The sequence below is a fragment of the Chaetodon auriga genome, chromosome 13 (assembly GCF_051107435.1).
Source record: "Chaetodon auriga isolate fChaAug3 chromosome 13, fChaAug3.hap1, whole genome shotgun sequence".
In the NCBI taxonomy this organism is placed as follows: Eukaryota; Metazoa; Chordata; class Actinopteri; order Chaetodontiformes; family Chaetodontidae; genus Chaetodon; species Chaetodon auriga.
In genome coordinates this window covers 17,944,208-17,966,580 of record NC_135086.1, presented here as the reverse complement: position 1 = coordinate 17,966,580, position 22,373 = coordinate 17,944,208, and the positions used below count along the sequence as shown (strand labels likewise).

The 22,373-nt window shown below is 44.2% G+C and overlaps 2 protein-coding genes across 2 annotated transcripts in view; both read left to right on the top strand.

Moving 5' to 3' along the window:
* Window positions 1–5,236: 5,236 nt before the first annotated feature.
* mid1ip1a (MID1 interacting protein 1a) lies at window positions 5,237–7,270 on the top strand. Its single transcript, XM_076746083.1, has 2 exons — window positions 5,237–5,378; window positions 5,577–7,270. Exon 2 carries the CDS (start codon window positions 5,912–5,914, stop codon window positions 6,401–6,403), a length of 492 nt encoding a protein of 163 aa, XP_076602198.1. The 5' UTR covers window positions 5,237–5,378; window positions 5,577–5,911; the 3' UTR covers window positions 6,404–7,270.
* A 2,251-nt stretch (window positions 7,271–9,521) lies between these two features.
* Window positions 9,522–22,373, top strand: part of LOC143330934 (cyclic AMP receptor-like protein A) — a 43,738-nt gene continuing 30,886 nt past the window's right edge. The window contains exons 1-8 of the mRNA XM_076747715.1: window positions 9,522–9,693; window positions 13,731–13,783; window positions 14,640–14,694; window positions 15,720–15,776; window positions 15,876–15,936; window positions 18,114–18,201; window positions 21,298–21,387; window positions 21,880–21,918. Coding sequence (XP_076603830.1) covers window positions 9,613–9,693; window positions 13,731–13,783; window positions 14,640–14,694; window positions 15,720–15,776; window positions 15,876–15,936; window positions 18,114–18,201; window positions 21,298–21,387; window positions 21,880–21,918 — 524 coding nt within the window. The 5' untranslated portion in view covers window positions 9,522–9,612. The remainder of the gene's footprint in view (window positions 9,694–13,730; window positions 13,784–14,639; window positions 14,695–15,719; window positions 15,777–15,875; window positions 15,937–18,113; window positions 18,202–21,297; window positions 21,388–21,879; window positions 21,919–22,373) is intronic.

The window sequence follows — 22,373 nt, the reverse complement described above, 5'->3', positions numbered from 1 at the left end:
CCTCCGCCTCCGCCTCCCGAATACACTTAATGGTTTATAGGCTAGAGGGAGGCATCCACCGGGGAAGCGCTATTACTCACACAGGCGCACAGCAGCCCCGCACTCAGGAGCGCACGGACACGTTCAAGTGCCGTCAGTGTAATTATGAAAAAAGGCTGGTTGGAATCTCGACATTTCGCAGCTCGATTTCTGAGTCTAAACATGAGTTTTTGAGGCAGGAGCCTGTAAAGAAGTAGTGTGTGCCGCACTTCATGAATGACACAGGTGACACTGGTGGAACAGTGTCACAGGACTACATGGTTTTTAAACAGCCATCATCAGTATTTTAGGCACAATGTGCTCATGATTTCAAGTATTTCACCCCTCAGAACAGAAAACTTTGACCAGACTCTGACTGTAAAATGTTTTTTTTTAATTCATTTGGATTTGTCATGTCACAGTAGCCTTATATTTTCAGTAAGTTTAATTTTCCAACACACCCTTCCAAAGCATTTTCTACACGGATAAAAGTCTCCCTATACATTTGTCAAGTTGGCCTTCTTAAAATATCAGAAATCCAGTTACCTTGAATAAACGTACAGGTTAAAGGTACTATACATTCATATTCTTTGTTGAACTTACTAAAAATTGAATTGTGTTTACTTAATTTTAAACACAGAAATGGCAAGTTAACTTGTTCAAAGTCTCAGCACCTTGAAAAAGTACTCCTCCAATTTAGCATTGCACTCATACAACACAGACTCATGATGGACAGTTTAAAAAAAGCAAAGAATAAAAACTGGTAGAGAATAACAGCAGAACCAAGAGATCAGTCATTTTCATGCCAAACATTCTTCCTTGTCAAAACATGGCTCCTACATTACCCACAGTGCATCGTGACTGCGGATGGTTCAGCAATTAAAGCATGCAAGCAGTGGTTAATGTAGCCTCAAGCTGCTAGCTTCAAGCAGAGATGGGGCATCTACAGAGGAGAGGGCAGTCTTTCTGACTTCACACCCACAGACTGTTTTCATTTCCAAACTTGTAGTCTTCAGCAAGTGCCGACTTGAGTGACATCACTTGAGGCAATTTGTCACACTTTCCCTCTTTGTTCACATATGCAGTATTACCTCCCAAGACCTGCAAACAGACTTTGGTGTGTAAGATTGGTAGATTTCCCCTTTAAGTTAACCAAGTCAGCGACTTAACAGGCCTCAGCATTAATGTAACACCTGAGCTTTTCCTGCAATGACAAGTCAAAATGTCTGCAGTGCAAAAGGCCTGTTTAACACTTCTGTCTAACCACTAGAGTTTAGGAAATAGACTGCCTTAGAACAATCAATCAGTGCCACAAATAATTGATTAGCAAGATTCTTTGTTGTTAAAATGCATTTTTTATCAGAGGCTAGTGTCTGTTTAAACTGATAATAAGTTCTCGTGTCTTAAGGCTAAATCTTTATCCCTGGTTTAACATGAGATTTCAATAAGTTTGCATGGCAGAGACTCACCGATACCAGAATTCAGTTAAAGTTTCACCTCCATGTTTCACCAAACTATGGATGCCCATGCTGGGATGAAACAAACCAAATGTAACACTGGGAAATAGTGAGTCCTTTTTGGTCTTAAAGGATAAGGTAAGGTTTTTCAAGTGTGAGACAATGTTCAGCTGCCTGTGTGCTCAGTGTTTGTGTTTCCACAGCCGGTGTTTCACTGTTGAGCTGCAGTTTGAAGGACAGCAACAAACTGAGGGCATTTTGTACTTAAAATATTGTAACTTTGGAAGATATCCACTTCACTTTGCCAAGCACAGACTGCTGGAGCCTCATATTAATTTCACATAAACTTTTGATTTTTTCCTCCCTCCCCCCTCTCTCTCTCTCTCTCTCTCTCTCTCTCTCTCTCTCTCTCTCTCTCTCTCTCTCTCTCCACAGCTCATAAATTTTTGTACCCCATCACTTACAATGAAAGCACAGTTGGAAGGGATTTTTTAATGGCCAGTATGAACAGGAGGAAGCAAAAGCAAAACCTATTCCAAAGTTCATTTGGGCACCTGACTCTTGTCAACCTATCCTTTAAAGTGGTCACATTTTATGTATACAGTATTGACAGTGGAATTAGCCACTTTCAGTGTCAGCCAGTCTTTCCGTAGGAAAATCGAATTTCTTCATCAGGTAGTTAAAATCTCCCAGTAAAGACATTCAGCTGGTGGGATGAATCTTTTCTGCTGCCTCTTTGTTGGAAGGGAAAGTCCAGGGCTTACAAAGAGCGACTCGTGCCATTTCAGTGTCACACATAGTCCGACTCAGCGCGCTGCGCTGACTGCTGCTCATCAAAAGAATCATTTGTTTTAGTGAAGATTACCATCTTCAAATCATAACATTAAGTGGCTTGCGTGGCTCGCCGTAAAAGAAATGTGTTTCCAAATGGCAATTTGATCAGATTAGAAATCTTATTAAATCTATGACAGGAATTACTTTGCTGCTTTAATGTGATCTTTTTTATGAATTTCATTTTCACAAACTTGCATCAGAAGCACGAAAGTGTTCTGTCTTTCGAACACACACACACACACACACACACACACACACACACACACACACACACACACACAGAGGAAGAGGACGTCCCTCCTCTCATCCACAGTGATACCTCATTTACTACCTTATATAGCAGGCCTGCCCCGCTCCACCCGTCTGTTTGTGATGTGAGCTGTTGCGCTGCTGTTGTTCTAATTGCTGTTGCTGCTTCGCCTCCAGCTTCCCTGCTGAACTGAGACACCTGTGCCTCACTCTTTTCAGTAACATGCAGTTGTGTTGACAAGTACTAGAGTTCCCACTCAAGCTGCCTGTTCCTATAGTGCAGCACCCCACCCCTCCCCTCTTCCTCCTCCTCCTCCCCTTCTTCCTCCTCCCCTCTCTCCCCCTCTCCTTGAAGCCTTGTGGGATGATGATGACACCCGGCGTAATCGGTGGATGCTCAGCTTCTGACATGACACACAATCGAGAAAACCCTTCCGAACTGATCCAGGTTTCATCGTTGCATTCAGGCGCCGCGCGTCCTCTGACAAGTGGAAGGGCCTCTCACAGGAGAATAGAGGAAGTCAGTGAGGTGGGGGCTTGATTGACAGCCCTGTTGAAAAAGCAAACCCAGCTTCTGTTCCTATCTGATCTCTGCTCAGCAGTGGTGCACATTTGCTCTGCTGACCTGCTTTTTTCTCCCTAACTGGATTGCGTTTATGTAGCTTTGCTTCCGAGGCAGATTTGAAGGATTGAGGGGATGAGGTTGGACAGTGACCAGGCTTCAGTCAGTGACAGAAATTATATAATTACATGTGCTCAACTACAGTGTTCAAGTGGTACTTCTGCTTTACTTTAGTATTAACAGTTTGCACTGTTCTACTCCATGAAGTTGAGTAAAATCTTGTAGTTTTTACATTTTTTTTTTTGATAGCGGGAGTTAGTTAATTTGCAGAATATGATTACAGATACAAAACCTATGAACATATGATATATGATGAATAGTTGAAGATTAATGGTGTACAAAGAGTACTTAGAGCAAAACCAGCTCCACAATAAAATGCTGCTCACATCATTATGCATCAATAAATAATCCAATAATATCTCACATAATAATCAAACACTGGCAGTCATCATTCTGTTGCATTTTAAGCACTTTTACTTTTGATACTTTTTGGTGATAACCCTCACAAACAGCACATTAGTACAGTTTCTGAGTTCCTCCACCACTGTAATGAACACATTTAAGTACTATAATTAAGTACAATTGTGAGTTACTTCAATTCAACAAGAGAGAGAGACCAGGGATAAACTAAGAGGAGGCGGAAGTAGGATGAGACAGAGGCAGAGAGAGAAACTAACACAGCAGGTTTTGCCGTCCATGTTCACATTCTCCCCATGCTTGTTGAGCGACAATTTTTGTGCAGTGATTCATTTGCAAGTTTCTGGAACAAACTGTGCCCATAGACATCTCCACGGAGTATCAGTCAGCCCTCCTTTCTATGCCGGCCATACCCTTCCGTTTCGCCTTTATTTCATTCCTTTGAGCTTACCCCTGCATACATGTGGATCTATTTGAAACTTCAGTCATTATGAATCAGTCAGACATGTTTATATTGGACACTAGACAGGTGGATTTATTTTTGTTGATGGCCACACCGTGCAAAACATGTTTCTATAGTGTCAGTCTGACGGAGGTGTTTACCAAAGCTCAGATTTCAGAGTGGGTACTTTCACGTAGCGCATGAAGTACCAACAGCAGGCTGTTTCTGTGTGGGAGTCACCCTGTTTACCAGCAGCTAGAAGACTGGGGGGAAATCAGCTGTCCACCATCACTGCCGGAAACTGGCTGGCACAACAGTTTGGTTTTAAGTGTAATCTGATAAGCTTGTGAGTACTGTAACTGGCTTAGACTAAAGTTACCCAGAGGGGAAATATCCAAGCCTGTAATGTCTCCATAGGGACTGCTAGTTTGGATGTGGTGCTTAGTAAAGACCGAATTTGTACTTTAATGACATTTTCGTTCCACGTTTTATCTCTGCAGCTGTGTTATAATTGGATGATTGCAGCAAGGATCTGTTTTGTGGTGATGCTGATTGATGTGGCACTTGGTCAATTAGTCAAAATGACAGAAGACATAACACAAAATACATTTTTAGGGGTGACCAGTGGTGGAAAGTAACTAAGTACATTTCTGTGACTACTGTGCATTAGTTGAGATTTTCGAGTAGGAGTTTCTTTGGCTATGTGACATCTTGCAAAAAGACCTGTGTCATGTGTCAGATGTCTGTGAGTTGGTAGCTGTGCCACCAAAGACACATGTCAGGACCCCTCCTGGGGGGGGGGGGGGGGGGGGGGGGGGGGGACTCCAAGGTTGTGAGCCCCTGAATTACAAAAACAATGCGGGCAAGGCTAGTTTCACCTAAACCAGCCACACCAGTTACACATACACACAATAATAATAATAATAATAATAATAATAATAATAATAATAATAATAATAATAATAACTTCTTCCGCCACTGGACGTTGCACACTGAAAAGACAAACTGTATGAATTAAATCAGTAATTGATTCAAATCTGCTCGACCACGTGTTACCTCTGTTTTCTGAATGTGAGCCATTCAACAGTAGTCTCGTCATTGGCCAGACGTTCATCTGTCCCGCCTCCGAGAGAACGCATACGGTCATCTGATTGGCTTCAGTGCAAACCCAAGCAGTGGGCCGATGGCTTGGTTAATGAATATGTATGAAACCGGTCCGCTCGGTCGGGCCTCACCCTGTCTGGCTCATCGGAACAGAATGTGGGAAATGCTGATGTAATGTCAGTCTTTGACCGGAAGACAAATCACGGTGTTTACAGATAGGACAGCGCATTGCACGGTAAGTTGAGTTGACCGGTGAACTGGCATCTGCTGTGCGTAAATACGCGCGGGGAAACACGGAGCGTAATCGTCGGACAAACGACAGCTGTTTGTTTCTTTAGAACTTCTGTGGAGTTAGATACAGCCCTAACTGTCAGTCTGAAGCCACTCCTACAAAATGTGCCAAACATCTCTGCTCTGCTGTGTGCTATTTCAGGTCATTTGGGTCCGGTTACCGCTGCAGTGGAGGAACTTGCCAAACAGGTTGTGTTACCGCCTTTAAAGCAAGTGCATCGGTATATAAATGCACACCCGTCTTCCCACAACCAAGACACTAAGAGAAAGGCACGAACACTCACCAAGGGGAAAACTCAACCACAAGCGCAGCTCGCCTGATTTACAGGACAGCCAATCCCCGTTACAGCCTTACAGACAAGCAGACGCTTCTTTAAGCCGATCAGCCCGGAATTAAAGCAGGGCACTCTCAGAGGACAAAAAGACAAGGACCCTCGCTTTCCTCTCTGCTCTGAAAGAAAATCAACTCTCGCCAAGATGATGATGCAGCTACTAGAAGCCCCCAACCAGAAAAACTCCCTCTTCAACGCCATGAACCGCTTCATCGGCGCCGTCAACAACATGGACCAGACCGTCATGGTGCCCAGCCTGCTGCGGGACGTCCCGCTGGAGGAGGAACGGGGCATGAGCTCCCTGAAATCGGACGAGGACGAGGGGGACATGTACAGCTACTACCAGCTGCTCAAGTCCATCCGCAGGGACATCGAGTGGGGCGTCAAGTGCGCAGCGGCCGATGAGAGGCGCAAGGAGGGCATGAAGATCACCCGCATGAACTCGTCCGCATCCATCTCCTCCTCCACATCACTGTCGTCCGAGGAAGACGAGGAGGAGGAAGACGAGGATCTGGAAAAGCAGTTCCAGTTCCACCTGGCCGGGCTGCAAGGGGTGCTCTCCAAGCTCACACAGCAGGCCAACTCTCTCACCAACCGCTACAAGGAGGAGATTGGGATCGGAGGATGGGGCCAGTAAGCTCGGCACCCACGGAAACTGAAAGCCCAAGATTTTTATTTTTACTAGACCGGCTGAACTGACTTCTCTTAATAGGCCTTTACTGCTGCTGCTGCCGCTGTCGCTACTGATGAAAGTTACGGACAAACATTTGAATGGTAGCGGCAAGAGCAGCTCATTTCTCTCTTCAGGCCTACATGGTGATGGTCGACTCTGTGCTAAATACTGTAGAGTGTGTTGATCCTGAAGGAAGCATGTGTGTACTTAACACCGCACTCATCTTTGCACTCCAGAGTGCGGTGCACATCATGCATTCAGCTGCGACACACAGATGACGCATATTTAAACTGTTATTTAATGTGTAATTTATTACCTCACACTGTATGTTTGAGAGCCAGATGTTATTTGAAAGTTGGAGAAGAAGTGGACTGCATGAACTACAGGGCCTGCAGTCTGAACCGCCCCTCTGAGTGAGGGCATACTGACAAGAGATTGAGCTTCCTGTCTGTAATGCTGATGATGTCAGTGGCGTTCAGATGTGTGTGTCTGTGTATGATCAGTTCTCCTTCATATCCAATCTGTCTGTGTCTTTAAACTCTGCATGCATGGAAGGAGGCAGATGCTTACTGTATAGCTGCCTGTGATCTCCTGATGCCCTACATGGTCAGTGAACCAGAATCAGCTGACAATCATCTGCATAGGGAATAATGAGGGTTTCCACAAGATGCTTTGTTGTTATTGTCATTTGTTTGCTATTATCATGGTACTGATGGAGATGTCCATCTGTCAGAAGAAGTAAACACTTTTGTACACACCTCCTGCACCATTTTTTGTACTGATAGCCTAATATTTGTTTCTAAAACGAATAAAACTTTTATATAAATTTCACTTCGCTTGTTATGTGTTTTTTCATGAATGCAGTTAGATTGAAAATGAAGCTTTATATTACAGAGCAGACAGCACGAAACTGAACTAGTACAGGGAATACGTACATATTAAAGGTCAGTACTTTGTCACGAAGCATGTCCTATACATCTTGTGCAGTTTAAAACATCTGAGTATCTCAATGCTCCTTCATGCTCAAATATTCCACGTAGAAAATACAACAGGAAATTAAATATCTTTCCTCAGGATCATTTGGTTTTACTTAAATTGCTGAAAGAAATTTGAGATGTGTATGCAATATAAACTTAGGAACTTAAAAACAAAAGCGTCAGAAACAGAAACACTATTTCTGCATCTCTTGTTGGAAGAATCTTCGGTTCTATCCCCTCGGCTCAGAAAACAGGTGTCATCTTTGGCAAAGACGTCCAATCACAAGCAGCATGTAAACACTGCGATGAGTCAGTCTCGACTGTTGCCCTCCTGTCGTCAACTGCTGTTCAAGAGTCGAAGAAAATGTTTAAGTTCTGCGCCTAAAATGTTCAGATATTTGGTTTCAGAGGCAGGTCATTTGATTTATTAGAAACACCATGATTTGCACGCAGCTTCCCTCAGGCACAAGCAACATTACAGAAAACTGTGTCAAAGGGGAGAGGTGGTTTCAGAATTGCCTGCAGGCTGAGGAATGCTGCCTGTCATTTAAACTTCAAGTGACAACACCTTGACCCACCTGAACTCTGCAACTAAACAGCTTGAGAAACAGGGCAGACTGTTCAATAATATGACATCTACAGGGCCATGTTTAACACATCCAAAAGCCATTTTTGCTTTCATTTCTCTCAATCTGAGTGTGTGAAGTGGACTCTTTCCTGGCTGGAAGTTTGCTTTTTTATTTTCACATTGAGAAGAACATATATTTAGAAGAAAGATATGCACACGCATGCATGCATGCATTGTCTTCTGCAATACCTTGGCAGTAGGAAAAAAAAAACAGATTTCCCTCATTGTTGTTTGAGTAACTGACAGTGACGGCCTCAAAGGCTACCGAGGGAAATGCTGCAGCTGGAGTTTCAGTGTCTCAAAAGGTCAATAGAGTGCAACACACCCACTTTCCACTGGCATTCTCTCTCTCTCTCTCTCTCTCTCTCTCTCTCTCTCTCTCTCTCTCTCTCTCTCTCTCTCACACACACACACACACACACACACACACACACACACAAATCTCGTATTGATGATGACAATTTGTCTCTTTTCAGTGGGAAGACAATAGCAGTGGAAAGAGAAAGTCACTTTCATAGATCTCCATGTGCATGCCATGGTGGACACGTAACACTCCAGTGAATAGCTGATGTTAGCTGTAGCCTGATGTTATACAGCTACACTCCAAAACACCAATATCTGGAGCACAACTGTAGCTTGTTATGTAATCAGTAATGTTAGATTTAATCTAATTGTTACATGTCAAAAAAATAGGACAAGTTCTGTAAACGTATTAATGTTATTATTGTTCCGTCTCTCTTTTCAGAGCAACATGAAACAAACTCTGCTGAAAATGCAAATGAAGTCTCACAAAGAGAGCACTCCTCAAACATGCTTCGAGAGACACACCTTGAGAATTCTTTCTTGTCTGTGATTTGGGCTGTTCAACGGCAATGCAGCCACTTCTGTCCACATGTAGGACAAAGGTAACCTGCCTTTTCTGCATTTCACTGTAACTGAGGTTTCTGAAAACATCCACCTTATCATTAACCTTAAAGTGAAGATAAAAAGCTTAACCTTATCATTAACCTTAAAGTGAAGATCTTAACATTATCCTTAACCTAAGGTGACATCCTTGAACACAAGAGGCCACACCAAAGTATTAAAGTACCCCATTACAAGTAAACGTTGGGCATGCAAAATCTTATTTATGTAAAAATAAATAATTACGGGCTGAAAGTACAATATACTTCAAGTATGAGCAAAAAAAGTATGCTCATGCATTGACGTGCGGGGGGCATTTACTAGTATAAGTAGTTTAATGTGCAACACTGCATTTTATTCTTTGTTTACTTGTAAACAAAAAAAACTGCGAAATAAACCAGTCAGATTGGTCTGGTGATGTAAAATGTTCAATAGCCCCCTCTGAGATGTAGTAGACTAAAAGTGTAAATTAGTAGAAAACTTTACAACGTCGAGTTTTGCTGAACAAAGCCAAATCTGCAGCTCCTCGACGGCACTTAGTTCACCTCGGATAGTGGAACTGTTTGTCCCTTTGTGCGCACCGTAGAAACAGGAAGTACAAGAAAACAGAGAGAAAAACCAAAACAAATTGGAACAAAATCATCTCAGAATCATCGTGGCTCGAGATGGACAATGAAAATCCAAAGTCCACGAGTAACGACACACTCTGTGTTTTTGTTAATACAGATTCAGACGACTATCGATGTGTGAGTATCGTTAGCTAACGTCACTGTAAACACAGTTTTAGCCTTTTAGCTAATTTGCTCGTCAGCTACACAACGTTTAAGTAACTTCGGGGCTTTGCCAGTCGTGGTTAATTATTTACTTAATCTGATCGCTTATTAATTAATCGATTGATAAGTTGCTGAATAGAGGCCTGCTTCCCAATGTTAAACTGTACCCGTACAACTGAGCTGTCATTTATTTAACATACTAACTGTATTAAGGTTAATTAGCCTGTCGAACACTAACGTTATATTGAGACTAATAACTAAAACAGCCCACAAAACTAGCTTTATTTGCTCACTTACTAATGGAGAGCTAACATCTCTCAGTTGTGTTTGTCAAGCTGACAAGCTAACTAAAGCTAACGGACCTGAGCATTACCAACTTTATGCCGTTCATCTGTTGCTAACTCAGTCGATTCCCTGATTGTCTACCCCAACGCGGGACTATCCCCGGTCGGCACTCTCCCGCTAGCCAGACTATCGAGCCCACCGACATATAACGGAGCTAGTTATCTTTTTTTATGTTAGTTTTTTGTTACGTACAAGTGTATTTGACATATAATTAGTGACATATTGTTTCAAATACACCTACAGTATGACCATTAGCCTATGAATTGACTTTGTCGTTACGTTTTAACAAGTGGTGGATAAATCCTCTTTCCGTTTCCGTTAACAACATTGCTAACTTGTACCGCAGAGCTAACGAAAACTCCGGACCATTCTATAACTCCCGACCATTTATGCGTGTAGATTCTATAACTCCCGACAATTTATGCGTGTAGAAAAGAGCGAACAACAACTCCGGACTAGCAAACCAGTCCTATTACTGGCCAAGAACGTCCTGTTACTGGCATTACTGCCGCTTCGACTGGCATACTCCGCCGTCGTTTTATCCAGTAGTGTTATTCTTACTGGAGTGGTGTTAAGAAATAATACGTGTGCCAATACATAATATATGCTATAAATGACACGAACACGTGAAATATAATCAGGGGGCAGTGTATATATATGATAATACGTGAAATATAATCCGGCGGGATAGATCGTCTAAACCACCTGGGGCTACGCGTCCGTGAGCGAACTCAGTTGGGAGTCTCCGTCTATCTACCACTCAGTCATACCCCATCGTTGTTGTCGTTAATGGTCTCCAGTGTTATTCTAAGATCTGAGCCTCGGACATGCGGGAAGAGTCTGTTTGTTATGGATAAGATGAACGACGATATGCGAAGGCTCAGAGTTTCTTATCTTGACCTGATGCTTGAACCTGTTTGGCCACATCAGATGTTAGCTGAACGTGAAGGAGAGCAACAGATCAACAGTGAGAGAAAGTTAAAGAACAGTGTCGAAGGGCATCAGTTTTACTAAAGCTCCTCAGTCCTTTATGCTGCAGCCAGAGTTACTTTATAGATTAAGACTTTATAAACCAAATCCGTGGTTATTCCATAAAAAACAATGCATCTTTACAAATGAAACTGCCCAGCAGTTTTAAAAGCAGTAAATGATATCCCTGCATTGCAAAACATTTAAGTATTGCTCACATGTTGTTGCATCAACAATGATTCTACAGCATGATATCAAAATACTGACCAGGACCATTCTGTTTAATGAGGACTTTTACCTTCTGTCTGTGCTGAGAATACTACTAGTAAATGATCCAAGTACATCCTCCACCTCTGTACAACACTAGATTAGTTGTACAGTGCAGCTGCTTGTAGTCCATTTCACTGATTTCATATGAACGGTGTGAAGCTCTGGTGGTCAGATAGTGTTGACACGCTCTTTGTTTGGGAGGGACGGTGCACTTTTTTGACGATGTCTAGCTCTCAGTCAAATGAAGTTTTCCCGTGCTGATTGTCAGCTGCTTTGCACAAAGCATCAGACGAATGAATACAGTGTAATGGGTTGTAATGCTGTTATCTTTGATTGCATTTTACTGTAAGTTGTTCACACCAGCAGGATCATTTTACAGCTTAGTGCAATTTAATATGACGGCACTAGCCACAGGGTTGACATAACACCTATCTGACAAAGTCTCAAGCACAAAAATTATTGCATATCATGAGCTTCACAAGTGTAACTTAAAGTGCGATTGCATTGAGTTTACACCCTGTGCTGTTGAGAGAGATGAAGATAAACCTTTCAGTAGTTCCCTTATCTTCAGAATCACTAATACCTGGCTCGGATCAGTTGTAGTTTGTTGTAGTTACAGAAGCAGTGCTGTTTCGGGTGCAGTGAACTTGTTCATGCGAGTCGGCGTAGCTTTGCGTTAGGCTGCAGGTTGTAATCTGCTCTCTTGGTCGAACTGTATCAAGGGAAGAATGCTGCAGTAATGCTGTCTTGCCTGGAGCCTGCATCTCTCCAGTCGCTCATAATTATAGATACAGATGGCCCACATAGACAAAGCCAGCTACACCAGTTTGAGTTTGGTTCATGAATAAGATCAAAACTATATAGACTTAGTTAACAGTTGTTGTTGTTTACTGGACTTATTTGTACTGTTTGGGATTTTGTCACTTCATATTCACTGAAAAAAACAAAAGCCAAACATTTCTCAGGTCCAGCTTCTTAATTTAGAAGATTTGCTGCTTTTCGTGGTCTTATCTGATAATGAACTGGATAGGTTTAGGTTTTAGAGTGTCAGTCAAACAAATCAGTTTTATGAGATCAAAATGGGACTTTTGGAAATCGGGAATTGTTTTTTTTAAAAAAAAAAAAACAAAAAAAAACAGTTTTCTGACATTGTATGGAATCGAGCACATGATTGGCTCATTAATTGACTTAAATAATCGTTAGTTGCAGCCCTCATTACTGTACTCAGTCAAAGTGAGCAGTCAGATCTTTGCTAATATGATAAAGCTGTCCTGACTTTAGCTTTATGGCTCATCCTTTCTCAGTATTCAACTGAGACGAAAATGAGAGGGTCGCTGGTGATAATGTATCTGCCCATCATTACCATGATACAGATGTTTGTGTGACTTGGGGAGAAAAATCCATCCCAAAAATAGCATAATTAACTTTTCAAAAAAGCAAGATCACTCATGCACTATTTATGAAACAATTTGTAACAAAGTGCAGAGTCTGAGCCTTTGTAACACCGCGGCACTTCCATGTTGGGAGCCATCATTCAAATGTATTTAAAACAGTGATCAACTGGAAAAATGCCTCAGAGAAAGAAGAAGTAGTGCTCTGTTGTTTTAGTGAATCAAATGCATCACTGCAAACAGGTATTTGTATAAAACTTGAAATCTGCTTCCGTATGTTTAATAAAAACAGTCAGATTTCCTGTCTTTTTTGGCAGTAGAAGTCTCTGTGTTCTCTCGTGCAACACACGACAGCAGTGTTTTCGCAGAGGCTATTACAGGTTATGAGGATGATTGAAGGCAAAGGCTGTGACTGCTCCGGAGAAACAGGTGTCTGACATTGTGTGTTGAAGACCACAGCAATGATGTACCATTCCTTTCATTCCATCCTTCTTCTCCTTTCTCCCTGATGAGTTCTCAGATCAGTTTCAGCCTGAACGTTGCTATGCACGAAATGTCAAGTTGAAGCCCTTTGAGCACTCCCGCCTCTCTATATTTCATTTTGCTCAACTGTCGTTTGACGGCCGTCTGCGTTTTATTGCATGTTAAAATGGGTGAAACGCATGTGGAAGCGCGTCCACAAACACCTGAGATAAGTTCGGTAACCGTACATGTTTACAGCTCTCATGATACGAGTTGCTGAAGTGTGTGCAGATTCCATTTTATTATATTTCCTGTACACACATACACAAACACACAAAAGACACGCTTAAACAAATGGCAGTTTGTCAACCCAGTAATTTCTAAGCCTATGATTATAATGATGGCAGTGCAGTATTTGTATTGCACTTCTCAATAAATTTGCGCAGTGCTTTACTTCAAACAAAAACATTACACAGAGTCAGCAGTGCAGATGTCACCTTTCCACTTTAATACATTGTTTATATTATTTATCTATATGAGCTCTTCGAGTAATGCATTGTTTCTGATTTGCAGGTGGTGATTTTAACAGTAAAACGAGCCACAGGAACCTTCTCCTTAGTAGGATGGTAAATATTTGCTCAAATTATTTCTCTCTTCAAAGATACCTTACTTTTTTTTTTACACTGTGCATAGCGACGGTGTTCTGGAAGAGAAGTTCTGTCTCTAGTTGAGTACATATGTGTGTCAGCACGAGTGACGCCGGTAAAGATCAAGATTACAGTCAAACTGGTAATAGATGTTGGTGTGTGCCCGGCCGTTTGTTGACACAGCGTTTCAGAGGCTGTGGTTGACAGAGTTGTTGTACTGGCCGCACCCTGTATGTCAGAAATGTCCGTCCAGTGATGTAACAGTAGTTTGAGTCTCTCTGTATTCAGAAAATGTGGTGCTGCAGGTGCAACTGCAGCATTAACACTTAAGATTTGGATTGAAAATGTTGTTTTCTAATGAAACTAAATGATTCACCTCCAACATTTGATTCGTTCTCTTTGTGTTATTTTCAATTAAATCTGGGCTTTCGTTGTTTTGCAGATCATCACATCCTGTTTCTGTTTTACACAGCATCCAGACTTTTTTTTTTGGAAATGTGGTTGCACAAATTTTCCGTTAAATTCAACAATACTTTTTAACAACAGACGATAGAATCAGGAAAGTTAGTATGTAAGGGTCATAATATTGTCTGAATCATATCATCATATCAAAGAAATCTCTGGAGGTTTTCCCATTCGGGGCAGCGATCCTACCTCAAGCAAAAGAATATCAGCAGCTAGAGTAAAGGTTATAAGAGCCGGCAGGGACATGTGCTGGTGTTGTTATGATGTATTTATGTGCAGTGAGACAGTATTGGTTAGAGCGGTCCTGCTCAAAGCGTTGCCCTTGCAGTTAGCGAGAAGCGTCTCACTGTTGTCCTCTCTCTCTCTGCAGCGTCTTCATGCTGCTTGTGATCTGGCTGCTTCACAGGTATCACTCTTTGGCTCAGGTAAATTTGCACTACAATGTACAGCATGTTCTGACTCTTTTTTCCTTCTCTGTTTGCTTCATTGCCACCGGAAATATGTTCAATTAGCCATGGCAAATCTTGGCATAATTGAACCCAATTAAAATGCACAGATGAATCAATTGTGGAGTTAATTGACTCGTGGTCGTTCTGTGATAATGACAGCCGTCTTGTGCTTTTCCCCCTCTCCAAATGAAGAGGTTTGCATTAGACTTTAGGTCTGACTGTACACTGAGTAATATTGATGAGGCGTTCCTTTTCCTGCACATAAATATGTTTTTTTTTTTCATCCCAACGGATCAGTGTTTGTTTGAGTGCGCAGCTTGTGTGGTGTTTTTGAAGCCGGTCCAGCACGTCTGTCAGGTTTAGCAGCGCTCCAAGTTATCCTCTCCTAATCTGCAGTAAATGACATTTTAACGTGGGGCTCTGATGGATCCTTTTACCTCTGGACCGGAGTGGCCTCACCTCCTCCTCCTCCTCCTCCTCCTCCTCCTCCTCTGCTCCTCTGACACCACATAAACCCCCTCCTCACCTCCATCCCTGTACAAAGGTTATCCATCAGTCAATATTCGTCAGTGCTCTCTGGCCCTCCTGCGTTCTTTTCCTGGCTCCTGTTCCTCTTTCTCCTCCTCCTCCTCCTCTCTAGCCTTGACAGGGTCATCGCTGGACACAAATTGATTAAGGGCTGCGTGTGCGTATCTGTCCGTCTCTTTACGTCCCCACCACAGCAGCAGTTTGTAACCACCCATAGGCTGACAGCTGCCATGCTTTGCAGCTACCCTCTCAAAATTCTGTCGTACACAGGTTGTTGATTTATTTGCATGCATGATATGATGACTCAGTACTTTCACTGAGTTGTCACCCAGGACGTCGCACGCCAAGCCGTCAGCCACATCAGCCATCATTTGGTGTATAATTTGCCCTTCTCTCTAAGTGAATATAAATGCACGAGGGGTGTTTTGTTGGAGAATCCCTCCTCATGTCTTCCTCTCATTTTCACCGTGCAGAAGATGATTCTCAGCCTGACTGTAGCTGCCTTCTTTGACAGCGTAGCATATGTCATGGTGAGTTACTCTTGCTGGTTTCATTAAACACACACATGGTGTCTTTTTGGGACGGTTTGTGAGAGTGTGTCCCTGTGCTGTTCCTCTTTCCCTCCCCAGGTCGAGTCACATCGAGAGGGATCGCTGTGCAACTTCCAGGCCTGGTGGCTAACGTACTTTGGTGAGACAAAACTTCATTTATTCCTCACTGGGGCACGTTTAACAACAGTGTTGAGTAAGCCGGCAAGGAAAGCAAAGGTTCAACGTCATATATCAGAGTGGAAAATGATATTGCTTCATCGTTTCGGTTTTGGCTTGAGAGCAGAATGCGCCTTGACGCTGATCGCTCCGGTTTATAGCACCATCCTTCACCCGGGGCTTTTGGAAATGCATTGTGGGGAGGTGTTTGCGGAGGAGATTCGAGCTAGAGAGTGAGCTTTTTGACAGTGATGAAGGAATGTTTTTTAAATATGTAATTGTCACTGCTATTGCCAGACTTCAGTCCTCAGAGTCGCTGATGAAAAGTTACTGATGAGTCCAGCTTTTTATAAACCTTACTGTATATATCTGTGGTTATATGTGAATTTCTGTTTATTCTGTCTCATGGTATGGCTAGAATTTTATGTGGAGACTGTTTAATAGCCTGTTCTCCTGTATTTTATTGCATTCATTTTGTCAGCTCACCTGTGCATCCTATCCTGAAGTTCTGGATAGGCATCATCTGTCATGGATGGTGACACACTGGTTAAACTTGCACATGTTTTTGAAGTGCTCACACACCCACATCAAGAATATACCACACCTGAGACGATGGTGCAACCCTTGGGAGTCGAGCACAATGCAGTGCACTTACTGGTCCAGTGCGGCCATTCAGTATGCCGCCCTCAGACCTGTGTTCATCGCCGCTCCCTGTATGAGGAGATGATTCTCCTCCAATGACAGTGCAGGACTGCAACAATTCATGTGGGTTAATCATGCACATCCACTGGTTCCCAATATTGGGGTTAGTGGGAAGATTTGCTAGTGATTTGGATTGATGAGGCTGGATTGTTTTTACATTAAAAAGTCATGGTTTTATTTGCATTGCTGGCATTCTGTTGCATTACAGCTGCTTTAACCTTGATTAGCATAAGGATTCTTAGTTAGGACTGGCTGCTAATATGACAGCTCGCCAGGCTTGTTTTATGGGTCTCGCAGGCAGGCACAAAAGCACACACACACACACACTCAGAGGGATACAGGGTAATGGGCAGTGAGTTAGTGCTGCAGGGGTGGGTGCCTGTCACCTCGGTTTATCACGAGGATCCTCACGCTGAGGACAAACGGCCGTACATAAACACCGGCTGAACGGGCACTTTGTTCTGTTGCGAGGCATCGAGTCTAGTGGGAGCTGCATAGCGCAGCTCTGCTTTTAACTCTGACCAATAAAATTTTATGAAATGCGTTTGAACGGAGGAAGACGGTAGCAGGGGCAGCGTCAGGACAGGTGGTGACGCTGAGCTGTGCGCTGTCAAGTCCCGGCAAAGCTCGGGCTGCTGTCTGGTTATGCAAGATGCGTTTGCTGCTGCTTTGACAGTGATTTATTGTGATAATGACATAGACAGCCAGTCTTCTTTTTTTCTTTGTCACTGCACTCTGTTCCTAAAGGTTCATTGAGTGTAAAAGGAGTGTGTGTGTGTGTGTGTTTTTCGTATATCTGCGCCTGCATGTGTGGGGCGTTTGTTGTGTGAAACTGAGTAAGCTGAGTATGCAGCTCAGAGAATCCATCATTGTGACGACCAGCCCTGCCTGTCCTGTCAACAGACACACACACAGACACACACACACACAGACAAAGGAAATGGGCTGAATATGAGGGCAGAAAAGGGAAGTGAGCTTTCTCGGCTCTTGTCTCACTAAAATACATTCTTTTTCCCTCTGCTGACTTCGCCTTCCTTTCCCTTCCTTCATTTCTTCTTTTCAGTTTCTTTACGGTCACACTAGTCCACTCTGTCCCCTGTCCCCCACCCCCACACTCCGCTCTCCTCCTCCTCTTTCTCTTTTCTTCCTCCCCCGCCCTCACTCGTGCCTTATCTCCCTCTGCTTTTCCACAGTTCATCATTATCTCTCTCCGCGCTCCCCCCTCTCATCCATCACCCTAAGCCACAGGTTTCCCTCATATTACTGCGGAATATGCCTTCATTTATCAAAAAGTGGAACACACGCGCGCACGCACACACACCCTCTCATACATAGGTGTGTGTTCGGACACACGGTTGCGGATATGCACTTGTGTTCTGCGGGAGCTGTGTTGTAATTTGACCTTGTTGTCTTTCTTTGTGTGTGTGTGTGTGTGTGTGTGTGTGTGTGTCTCTGCAGACTGGAGTGCCTTGGCCTGGGTGTGCCTCATCACACTGAACCTGTACCTCAACCTGGTCAGAGAAGTAAGCACCAACAGATATGAAATGTGAGTAGAGCTGCAAATAACAGCTTTTTCTATCATTTATGGCTTGATTTACAGACTATTTATCAATTTTTTATTTTATTTCAGATGTCATGTTTTGTCCAACCCACAGTCCAAAACCCAACATTATTAAATTTACAGTGTTTCTAAAGCTGAGAAAAGTAGTGAATCCTCACATTGGAGAAGCATTTTTGTTTAAAAAATTAAATATTCAATTAATTAACAAAATAGTTCTTTTTCTGATGATCCACTAATCAATTAATCGACTGATTATTTAAACTCGGGGACAACCCCCTCATGTGCACATACAGGTCCTTTTCTGTCTCGATGTCCGCCTCTGTGTCTCCCTTTGGATGCGTATTTGCCTCTTGTCTTGTTGCGGCCATTTCCCTCTGCGTGTGTGTTTGTGCGTGTGTGCATGTGTTTGGTCTGCCAGAGCATGTGTCTCCCCGCAGAGCATTGACAGCCCTCCACCCCCTTCCTCCTCCTCCTCCTCCTCCTCCTTTTCTGTTCCAGCCAGCCGACGCTCTAATTGAAAAGGGAGTGAGTGTCAGCCGTTAAGTGTGTGCGTTTGTGTGTGTGTGTGTGTGTGCATGCGCGCCCATCTTCACGCTTTGTGGCTCTATGTTTCTGTCGCTCAAACTCCCATGAGCGCTCTCCACGGCGCGAGTGTGAATTTGCTTGTGTGTGTGAGAGATATTTTCTCATTTTCCATGCCTAGCGCGGAGCTTTGTGACACAAACACATATTCTAAAAAAAAAAAAATGTATGCACTCTGTGGGCGGAAAAGAACGCTTTAACAAGTTAGCGCCGACTCTGTTTTGCAAGTCGTTGTTCGTGGTTGTATCCTGTAGATGTGTTTAGGTGCGCACAGCCCACCTACCCCTCTGTGTGCAAGGGGTTGGTCCGGTAAAGCGAGCCCCCCCCCCCCCCTCCTCCTCATGGGAGTTTCCTTGCATTGATTAGCAATAAGCCAGACGATATAATGGTAGTATAACTCAGAAGAAGACGGCTTTATGGAGGCAGGAAAGGGGGCAGGGTAGGGGGCCAAAATCGGCTCACGTCAGAGCCTTGTCAGCTGGCTACCTCTCATGGGTCCAGAGGGACTGGGTGGGAGGATGATATGTCTGTATTTGTGCGTGGTGCTGGTCACACGTGATGAAGAAAAACAACAACAGCAAAAAACACGCTTAATGGTTTAGAGCGAAGCGAAGTCGGTGCGTTGTCGTGTATTGACTGTGCATAGTTAAGCTGTGTGTGTTTAGGCAGGGGGTTGTGTGGCTTTGCATGCATGCACAATTACCCCTCAGCCCCCTAACCCAACCTCCCACCCTCTCCCCCCCTCTCCCTCACACGCACACAGAGTGACGGCACAGTGTGATGGTTTATAAATGAACAAATCGCCAGAGGAGATGGAGAACGGAGGCTGGATGATCTAAGAGTGATTGAAGTGGATGCAAGAGACGATGGGAAGTGTGTTTGTGTGCATGTGTGTTTATGTGCGCTTGAAGGACGGATTCAGGCGAGCGGTGTGAGACGGCGAGAAATGAGATTGAGCCTCGAGAGAGATTTCTACACGAGGCGTGCGTGCACGCGCGTGTCTGCACGTCCACGGGTGTGTGCGTGCAGGTGTGTGAAATGCAGAGCGCATGGCAGTCCTGCTGTGCCTCATTAAGCCCATGTTGTGCGCAGCTCCGGACCTCGTCATCTCCCTCTCAAAGCGCTGCGAGTGTGTTGGGTATGTGCTGCGGCGCGCGTGTGTGTGCGTGTGTGTGTGTCTGAGTTCTGTGAGCTCTCGACATTGATTTCTTGACAAGCCCCCCCTGCACCAGTCGTCATGCCATGGACTGGCAGCACTGATTTCACCATTTGTATCTCTCCTCCCACCACCACACAGACTCTCTCTCTCTCTCTCTCTCTCTCTCTCTCTCTCTCTCTCTCTCTCTCTCTCTGTCTCTCTCTCTCTCTCTCTGTCTCTCTCTGTCTCTCTCTGTCTCTCTCTCTCTCTCTCTCTCTCTCTCTCTCTCTTTTGCTCTTTTACTCGCTCAGTTTCCGTCTCTTTTTCAGCGCTTTCAGCATTTCCGTATTCTCCCGTTTCTCCCTCGTTTTCCCTTTGCCTCACACTTCCTATTGTGTTTGGTCTGAACGTCACTCTCTCTCTCTCTGGGTCCATACATTTCCTATGTCTCTTTCCCACTCACTATTCTGTTCTATTTAAACCACCAGCCCATCTCTCTTTTCTCCACCACCACCACCACCACCACCACCCACACACTCTCACGCTGCTGTCTGTCAGATGGGGGCAGAGTCGGGGATACAGTGTGCCCCAGTGAAATAAGAATGAGAAAGTGTGTGTGTGTGTGTGTGTGTGTGGCGCACAACTCAAGAGGGATTGAGTGTGTGTCAGCCGTGTCGCTACCGCTCGATTGACCGCACTTGGAACAAGTCAAGGCAGGACTTCCACTCAATTGACCGGGCGACGCTGTACGCTCTATAAAGTATTGACGCCCCCACCAATGCCCAAGACACTGGAGCACACACCTCATCTGTCTCACACACACACACACACACACACACACACACACACACACACACACACACACACACACACACACACACAGGCCATGTTCAGTGATTGAGATTTTTCACATTTCTGAGAAAGCTGCCACTGATCCTATCATTTTTCAGTCATAGCCAGTGTTTGTCGGCTTTTTTAACGCTTCTCTTTAAAAGATTGTCCGTTTAAAGTTAAAAAAACACACACATTTTTTTCATATTTAGTCAGCTCTGTGTTCAAATTTTAGTCACCAGCACCCACTGAGCGAGAATCCGCATCCTGTTTGTGGTTTTGATGCAGACATCTCTGCAAATCATCTTTTCCACAACAGTGAGGGTAATTATGGTTTATATTACCATGAGTAATTGGCAGTCTGGCTGTATAGGCATTTGTCTGCACCTGAAAAATGACCCCGATTTGAGTGCCAACAAAGGGATGAGCTGAAGAAGAAAAGAATTGATTTAGTTATAGGGTTTTTCTCTCGGGGGATAAGCTCCCCAGTCTTGGTGCACATAATGAAATAAATGTCTGCCTTTTATCAGGTTGTACCATCTGATGGCGTGGGGGGTGCCTCTGGTCATGGCCTCTTTGCCGCTGCTAAAGGGTTACTACGGCCCCGCGGGGGCTTGGTGGTGAGTACAGCCAACCGTCAGGCTACTGCATCATTTTTATGTTTTTTTTTTTTTTTTCAGCCAGCGACAGCATATTTTTTCCTAAATGTCTTTAGCCCTGGCCTCATTCCAGCTCTAGAAAGGCTCCTTCCCTCATAAGATTTTATGCGATCAAAATTGGCAATTATCAGCACATCTTTGAAAAGTAAAACGCCCCCTCAGACTCTCCAGTTCTTGTGGTGAAAAGGTAGGCCATTATTTGTTTGGAGGGTAGTTAAAGGGGTGAGGAAAAGGGGAAGAGGCCGAGGAGAGGAGGCGGTGGAATGAGAATTGGGACAGAGCCTTAATCTCCGGGCTCGGCTCTCTCTTTCCACTCTCGGCTTATTAATAGCTACAGCTGCACAGCTTTTCCCCTCCGCAGTCACACAAGTCTCTCTTCCGCTCTCCCTTTCCTTTGTAACCCCCTCATCGCTCTCTCTCTCTCTCTCTCTCCCTCTCTCTCTCTTCCCCCAGCTGGATCACAGAAGATCACGTAGCCTGGAGATTTGGGATGTAAGTAGACCCTTTCAGCGCCGGCATCAAAGCTTCCCTCACTGGGGGAGATGGGGAGGTGGAGCGGGGGGGAGGGGTGTCTCTGCGGGAAAATGTGAAGGGTTGCATGTCAGGGGAGCCTGCAGGGTTTTTTCCCTGTTGGTGCAAGGCCAAGATGTGTGTGTGTGTGTGTGTGTGTGTGTGTGTGTGTGTGTGTGTGTCTGCGTGTCTGCGTGTGTGTGTGTGTGCTCGCGCATGTGGGTGCACATATGGATGTGCCTGTGTCTGCCTCTGCCTTGTCAGATTTAGGGGAGTTGCTACACTGTGTATTTAAGTGTTTAGGACGGCTATGAAGGATTATGCCTGTCGACTGCTTTCTGCAACTGGCCCTAAGTCTGCAAGGGCTCTGCCAATCCCCGGCGCAGACGCTCAACCACACACACACACACACGCACACACGCACACACGCACACATG